The 8,535-nt window shown below is 52.7% G+C and overlaps 1 protein-coding gene across 1 annotated transcript; it reads left to right on the top strand.

The window, feature by feature from the left end:
* Positions 1-362: 362 nt before the first annotated feature.
* Positions 363-4,377, top strand: LOC110572982 (kallikrein-1-like; the record flags this gene model as incomplete). The annotated part of the gene is given in 5 exon segments (XM_044912371.1): positions 363-519; positions 1,890-2,170; positions 2,325-2,461; positions 4,221-4,322; positions 4,324-4,377. Coding segments are annotated over 5 exon segments (731 nt in total), but the record flags the coding sequence as incomplete, so codon positions are not given.
* Positions 4,378-8,535: the final 4,158 nt, after the last annotated feature.

Below are 8,535 nucleotides of genomic sequence, written 5' to 3'. Positions count from 1 at the left end.
TTTCTACAACCCTTCCTCTTCCCTGAGCCAACACCTCCACCAAAGCCAGTTGTCCCCCCGTCCAGGAACTCCGAATCGCTGCAGGACACCGGTATCCACACCACAAGTTGCTCCAGATGCTGCCTTGTTCTCTCCTACCTGATTCCTGGGGTGGGGTCTATTTCAGCAGAGTGTCTCCCCAGGCAGGACCCATCTAAACCCAATTAAGAGACTGCAGGAGAATTACAGACTCTTTCCGTACCGTTTGCCCATCTCCGCAGATGCCCAGCCCTGCTCTTCTGCGCCCATGTACCTCTCCTAGCCTAGGTCTTCCCAGCCCCATTGCTACCTCCCACCTGCCCTGACCCAGCACCCCTCTGCAGGTGCTGTGCCTCCCATCCAGTCCCCAATCAACAGAGGCTCGGAGTGTAAGAGTTTCCAACCCTGGCTGTCGCTTGTGTACAATTTCAGCGGTGTCAGGTGTGGGGGCGTCCTGGTGCACCCACAGTGGGTGCTCACAGCTGCCCACTGCTCACACAAGTGAGTATGAGCAGGGTGTGTGGGGAGGGGGTGTCTGTGCTCCCACAGGAATAAACAACTGGGCACCGACCCTGGGTTCACCTCAGGGGAGGCTGGGGGACTGAGGGAAACAAAGATGGTACTGGTCTGGGTCCCATGGAGAGTGGCAGGGACAACCCCAGGGAAGCCCTCCCATGGCAGCCTCCTGTGTCTTCCTGTGTCTCCCTGTAACTGTGTCTCTGTGTCTCTCAGTAACTGGCTCTGTTATGTGTCTGTCTATCTGAGTATGATTTATCCCTGTCTCTCTCTCTCTGTTTGGTCTCGGTGTCTCTGTGTGTCTCCCTGTGTCTGTCCACCTCTGGGTCCCTCTGCTGCATCCCTGTCACTGTAGGTCTCACCCTCCATCTCTCTGCCCCATCTCTCTCTCTCTCTGGGTCTCTGCTTCACTTCCTCTCCCCCATCGCGGCTGAGCACCCCCAGGATGGGACTGAGGGGGACCCCCAGAGAAAAGGAAGGGATTATCCTGACGTGTGTGTGTGTGTGTGTGTGTGTGTGTGTGTGTGTGTGTGAGGGGGCTTCTCATGTGCCCAGCCCCTCCCTGCAGGACAATGATGCTCTGCAGGGGACACAGGGAAGGGCTGGTTTCAGCTGGAGCCTGGTGGGGGCGCTGGAGGAAGGAGGAGAGAGAGGAGGAGGAGGGGGAGTGGGGAAGAGGGGGAGGAGTAGTAAGGGGAGGGTGGAGAACGGGCAGAGGAGACAGTCTGGGGATGAAGCGGGTGGTGGAGAAAGGGAGAGGGAGGAGGTGGAGGAGGTTGTGGGAGGGAGCGGGATGCCAAACTTGGGCTGCGGGCCAGCCCACCCGCTGCTGGGGAGCCAACCCCACGGCCCCAGCTGCAGCTGAGCTGACCCCAGGCCCCCTCCCAGCCCCTCGGGGTCCTCCCCCCCCTGTTTTCTCTCAGGCTGCCCCCCACCATCTGTATCTCACCCTCTCCCCTTGCTTCCTGTCCCTGTCTCATTGGACCTGTTGCTCCTTCTTCCTGTCTGTTCTTGCTTCTTTCCATGGACCTTTTCTCGCTGCCTTTTCGCTTCCTCTCCTGTCCCCTTTGTGCTCATTTTGGCTCCCTGTTCTACCTTCTGCCTTGTTCCTTCTGTTTCAAGCTCTCTCCTTTTCACTACTTCTCTTTGTCTCTGGATCCGCCTTTCATGCTGTCACAATCTTTTGTTTTCCCAAGGTCTCTATTTTTTCATGACTAATTCCTTCCTGCAGGCTCTCTCTCTCTCTCTCCCTCCAAGGTTACTCCTTGTTTCTTTCTGTCTTCGGGATGCTCCCTGGCCCCATCTCCCTTTCCCCCTCCTCTCTCCTCATTCCCTGGGGCCCCCTCTTTCCCCAGCAATTACCAGCTCTGGCTGGGTCGCCACAGCCTGTTCGAGCATGAAGACACAGCCCAGTTTGTCCAGGTCAGTCGTAGCTTCCCACACCCTGAATTCAAGCTGAACCTCCTAAAGAACCATACCCAGCGCCCCGGAAAGGACTATAGCCATGACCTCATGCTGCTGCGCCTGGCAGAGCCTGCCCAGATTACAGATGCTGTGAGGGTCCTGGACCTGCCCACCCAGGAACCCCAACTGGGGAGCACCTGCTATGTCTCTGGCTGGGGCAGCCCTGAACCAGGTAAATGCACGCCAGGGGCCAGACCGTGCAGCCTGGAGCTCAGACATTTGGGTGTAGGGAGGAGGGGGCTGGGGACCGGACTCAGGGTCTGCGGGAGGAAGACTGAGGAGGCACCTGGGGCCTGGCCACAGCCTTTTTCTCCTCTTGGTCCTAGTCACATACATCGGCAATCTCCAGTGCGTGGACCTCAAACTCCTGTCCAATGATGTATGTGCCAAGGCCCATTCCCAGAAGGTGACAGATCACATGTTGGGCGCTGGGCCTTTGGAGGGCAACAGGGACACCTGCCCGGTGAGCCTACCTCTCCCCCTCAGCCACCTGGCCTGGGGGACGGGACCCAGATTCAGGCCGGGGGTGCGAGGGTTAACCAGGCATCAGTCCCACTGCCCAGCTCCAGCCCCGCCCCCCAGGGCCTCAGGCCTTGCCCTATCCCACACCCCCATCCAGGCACCACCTGCACCTCAGTCTTCCACGTCACAATTCATCCCTTCCTCCAGGCAGCACGTACTTACTGAGCATCTACTGCGTGCCCAACACCAACATAGCCCCTGGGAGACAGCAGTGACCAGACAGAGAGAAGCCCCCCCACTGTGTGAGGGGACACAGACAGAAACAGTGAACGTGACACAGAAGTGACAGTGCATGTTAGGAGGTGCTGGTGCTGTGGGGCAGAAGGAGACATTGTGGGGCCGGGGGAGACAGCCCGTGTGCTGAGGGAGAGGGCAGGGAGGAGGTGGGATTGAACACAGACCCCTGCAGCAGGTGAGGCTGAGCCCAGCGGAACGTGGGGAAAGAGCAGAGAAGAGCAGGTGCAGAGGCCCCGGGGGAAGTGGGCCTGGTGTGTGTGAGGGTCAGCGAGGCCAGTGTGGATGGAGCCCAGTGAGCAAGGGGAGAGGGCGGGAGGTGACACCAGAGGGAAGAAAGGGGCCCATCCTGTGGGGCCTCACCTGGCGGCTCCTCTGAGGGGCCCGGGGGCTGTGGGCAATGCTGAGCAGAAGCAGAATGGGGCCTGAGTTGGGTGTTCACAGGTCCCTCAGGCATCTGTGTGGGGTCAGACCACAAGGGTGAAGGGGGGCGGGGAGGGCCTGGTGTGGAGTGAGGACAGGGGTGGCCAGGGTGGAGTCAGGAAGGGCGAAGGGGTCTACTTCTTATATTTCTAAAGGGAGCCCACAGGGTTTGCTGAGCGACTGGGAGTGAAGAGAGGGGCAGACAAGACCTAGAATGATCTGAATTTTGGCCGTAGTCTCTCAGCTGAGCAGCTTCAAGGAGACGTCTACACTCACAATATCCTACACACACAACACGCAGGTGGGCACCCCAGCCTTTCACCTCCCCAAGGCCCATTTGAGCCCACCGATTTTCCCCAAGCCCGGTCCTCCTCCACCCTTGGGTCTGTAAGTCTCCCACTCCTAATTTCCCCTCCCCCAACCCATCCAACCCCAAGCCTGGCCCCTCCTGCCCACCCCCCACCGACTCACCTACTGTCCCCTCATGTCTGTTGCCTAGCTCAACCCAGGTTTGTCCTTGTTCAGACCTGGACCCTCCTTCTTCACGGGCCTCTGGCTCTCATTCTCTCCCTCTACCTCATCTCTGTCCTGCCGCAGTGGGTCATTCTAATCTCAGAACTGACCTTGCCCTTCTCTGCTCATGGGCCTTGTGGAGGAGTATCCAGTCAGAGAAAGCTATTTGGGAGAGGTGACATCAAAGATGAGCCCTGAAGTTCAGAGGGTCTGGTAGATGGATCCCACATCTTTTCCCTGCTGACCTGTCTGCTGGGACTATTCTCCTGGACCCCCGTGCCCCCCTCTCCCGCCGCAGAAACTAGACCCTGAAGTCTTCTCCCCACTGGCCAGGACTTGAGCTGCTGTCCTCTCTGTTGGAATCCCACCGGTCCTCTGGAAGTGGACTCTGGAGAGAACTGTGATTTTTCCCAGAGCTGGGTTTTTGCTGTTTGTGCTCTGTGAGCCCATGTGTTAGAGCTGGTTCTCCACCGGCAGGCAGAACCTAAGGCCTTGCTGACCTTCCTTTTCCTCTCCCCTTTGTGCTGCAGGGTGACTTGGGGGTCCCACTGATCTGCATTGGTGTGCTTCAGGGAATCACATCTGGGGGCCACATCCCATGTGGCAGCCCCAGTATGCCTGCTGTCTACACCCAAACTGATTCCCTACCTGCAATGGATCAAAGAGACCATGTGGGTCAACAGCTGAATGCCTCTGACCTTCCCCTCCCCTTAGTCAAATAGAATACACAGCAAATTCTGGCATCATTTGTCCTTTCTAGGGACCTAGTTAGGGACCCACCCGGCCTGTGTCCTAAAGTGTGGAGTCAGGGGTAGAGACGGGGAAGATCAGTGGCTTTCAAATTGGGCCCCCCCCCACCTCCAGGGGACAGCTTCTCACACAGGTTCTACAGAGACACACTTAAGGCAGGGGTGGCCATGTTCTTGTGGGAGAGATGGGTGTCCGCCCTAGAAGGGTGGACAGTGACATGTGGTAGATGCTCCCCACGTGGCACAGAGCAGAGTCGGAAAGTACAAAGCAGATGCATGCACACCAAGGACGGAGTTTAAAGCACAGCCATGAGTGAAAAAGTGTGAACACACAATGAGTCATGGAGCATAACAACCTTACATAAATTACACTATGCGCCCACGATACTCGTTCTGTAGAGTGCAGTCAAGTAATGATGCCCAGGGAAGAGGCCAGAAGGGGTGCCTGTGGGGCGTGGGAGTGGATTATGGGTATGAGAAGGAATCATTAGTTATTAGTCGAGGGTTTGAGTCAATGAGTTGAATTTAAACACAGTGGAGGTCTGAACGTCAGCCCCCATCTCAGTTCCACCTACAAGCAATTCCTTGCCAAACCCACCCCGTCTCAACCCCTCTCCAACTTCCACCCCAAACCCTTTCCGGAACTGAGGAAGAACACGCCCTCTTCTACTCAGGCCCCACCCCAGAGACGAAGCCCCGCCTCGCCAAGCCCCGCCCCCAACTCAGGCCCCGCCCCAAGCCCTACACTCCGCTTCGGGAGCACCCACAGGGGATGAAGTGGAGTCCCTCTTCCTGCAACATGGCCATCTTCTAGGGTGGTCCGCACTCCGTGCCATTAGTGATGGGGCTTTGGCGGGGCCCTGGCCTGGACTCCTAGAGGCGGGGTCAGAGCACAAGGGGGAGGAACCGGGGCTCCGGGGGCGGGGTCAGGAGCGAGGAAGGTTCAGGAAGGTGAGGCCTGGACAGTCTTCAGTCAAGAAAGCTATACGTTGGGACCCCTCTTCTGCACCTCTCTCCCTACACACACCTCGCCTCTCCCCCACCCTCAGACACAACAGTTGCGAAAGCTGCCTGGGTGCACACAGCATCTCACATTCACACTCCTTCCCTCCCCAACATGGGGCCTCTCTGCCCATGCAAGAGTCGTGGGGGAAGTCTCAGGCTCCACCGAGTCCTCAGGTGAGTGTGAGGCCGTTAGCTCAGGTCTGTCCACCCCCCACCTCACTCTGTTCTTCCGCTGTCTCCCAAGAGATCTCTGGGTGGGGAAGGGCAGTAGGAAGGGCACCTCATCCTGGGCCCTGAGTCTTTAGCCCTGAGACGTGAAGCCTCGAGACACAGAGACAGGAATGCGAGACACAGAGACAGGAATGCGAGACAGCCGGGAGGAAAACAGAGTGTCAGCAACAATTAGGAACAGGGAAGATGGCGTGCACAAATCAAAGAAAGAGAAACACACAGTGAGGTTCAGAAACATGGGATTCAGAGAGAAAGAGACAAAAAGATAAGGCGAGCGGCCTGGGCGGCGGAGTCGGTCTGCCTTCCGCTCAGGTTGTCGTGATCCCAGCGTCCTGGGATGGAGTCCCACATAGGGCTTCTTGCTCAGTAGGGAGTCTACTTCTCTCTCTGTCTGCCGCCCCCCCTGCTTGTGCTCTCTCTCTCTCTCTGACAAATAAGCGAATAAAATCTTAAAAAAAAGAAAGGTAAGGCAAGAGTGTCAGAGCTGGGACAAATCAGGTGATGGAGACAGAGAGCAGGACAGGAGAGCCGATGGATGCTGCATCTGGAGGATACAGAGACAGCAAAGACAGAAAGAGAGAGAAATTACCAAGCCAGAGATACAGACTCAGACTCACAGATGGAGAGACAGAGACGTCAGAGACCCAGAAGGTGAAGTGGGGGCCAGAGAGGCAGGACACAGACTAGCCTGTCACTCACTCACCTGGCTGATCTGGGCTGGGCTGGGTTCCAATCTGCCGCTGCTTCCTGGAGCCACAGGGAGGCTTACAGGTTCCTCTCCACAGGCTCCCCCACCCCTACAACTGGTGGACACATGCCTTGAGGGGTCAGAATGCTGCTCTCTTCCAGTCCACAACCCCCCAGCCCACCCACCTCCTGGACCCCCATCAGGGTGTTTAGAGCATGGGTTGGGGAAAGGCACTCTGAGAGTGAGTTCTGACCCAGAGCCCCAGGCTGCTTTCACCTCCAGCTAGCACCTGCTCTTCATTTCTGGAGGTCTCCCCACCTCAGTCTCCTTTGTGTTAGGCTTATTGGCTATTTTTTTGTCTAACACCTTGGCTCCTTTATATTCACCCATTCTTTCTAATCTAATTATTCAAAGCTATAAATCTGCTGCCCCCCACAAGTTTTCATATGTCACATTTTTATTGCTCAGTTCTAAGTTTTTAAAAATTTCCATGATGATGACCTTTTCATCCATTTTTGTCCATTATGATTTAATTTTTATCATGAATTATTCAGATGAGTGGTTGTATTTTAACTTCTGTGCATACGGATATTATGTTGATGTGCATATTGAATTTTAATTTTCTTGCATCGTGGCTGGAGAATGTGGTCTGTGTGATACCAAATCCTTTGCATGATAGTGGCGTTGAAATCTCACACTTCCATGGGATGAATTGCTCCATTTCTCCCTGTACTCCTACCAATTTTTATGTTAAGTATATTCAAATTTGGAATTGTATTTATTATAAAATTTTTATGAAGAATTATTACTTTGTAGTGACCCACTCTGCTTAGTAATGGTTTTAGTATTAATGCCTAATTTGACTGATAACAGTAAAGCTACCTTACCAGGTTAGGGATAATATTTCTTGGTAAATCATTTTCTGCTTTCAACTTTTCCATGAGCTTTTGGTGTGTCTCTAATAAATAGCATAGAACACTTTTACATTCTAATCTGAGTTCAACCAATTGCATTTATTGTTATTATTGATATATTTAGTACTATTAATATCATCTTTTAAATTACTGTTTGTCTTGCTTTTTTTGTGTTTCCTACCTTTAGGGGATCGTATAATTTTGTGCGATTTTTTTTCCCCTTCGTTTTTCCCCTTTCTGCGTGTTTGGACTTAATTTACACTATTTCTACTCTTCAGTGGTTACATTTTATATTTTATTACATTGTATTTTCCTTGTCATGAAATTCAAAATATTTTATAATTTCCAGTATGGTTTCTTCTTTGAGCTGTGGGTTATTTAGAAGTGTATTTCAAAAATTAAAACATGTGGGTGGCTCAGTCGGTTAAGTGTCTGCCTTCAGCTCAGGTCATGATCCCAGGGTCCTGGGATCAAGAGACCTGCACTGGGCTTCCTGCTTATTGGGGAGCCTGCTTCTCCTCTACCCCTCCCGGCTGCTTGTGATCTCTCTCTCTCTGTCTTTCTCTCAAATAAATAAAATCTTTAAAAAAAAGCCATGTGGGGATTTTCTGCATTATCATTTTGTCATGATTTCTGGCGTAATGACCTTGTGGTCAGACAATATACTCTGTATATTATAACTTTGAGAATTGTTGAGACTTGCTTCATAGCTCAGTATCTGGTCACTTTTTGTAAAAGTTTTTTTAATTAAGGTATAATTTTTTATTGAGGTATATACAGTGCAATGTATGTGTCAAGTGTACAGTTCAATGAGTTTTGATGAATGCATGACCCCCGTAACCCACATTCCTGTCAAGTTCTAGAAAGTTCCTATCACCTCAGAAAAGTTCTCTTACGTCACTTCCCATCGTTGCCACATCTACTCCTCCTTCCCATCCCATGATTAGTTTTGTCTGTTCTAGAATTTCACATAAAAAAGGAACCATACAGTGTGTAATATTGTATGTCTGGCTTCTTTCACTCAGCATAACGATTTTGAGATGCACCTCCATTGGTGGGCCTATCAACAGTTCATTTCTTTTTATTACTGAGTAGGGTTCCATTGAATGAATATGTCATAGTTTGTCCTTTCACCCATGTACGGACATTTGGATTGTTTCCAATCTGGCTATTATGAGGAAAGCTTCTATGAGCATTCTTGGCTAGTCTATTTTTTTTTTTCATTGCTCTTACATAAATACCTAGGGGTGGACCTGCT

The sequence above is a fragment of the Neomonachus schauinslandi genome, unplaced genomic scaffold (assembly GCF_002201575.2).
Source record: "Neomonachus schauinslandi unplaced genomic scaffold, ASM220157v2 HiC_scaffold_1542, whole genome shotgun sequence".
NCBI classification, from domain to species: Eukaryota; Metazoa; Chordata; class Mammalia; order Carnivora; family Phocidae; genus Neomonachus; species Neomonachus schauinslandi.
This window is presented reverse-complemented; position numbering and strand designations above follow the sequence as displayed.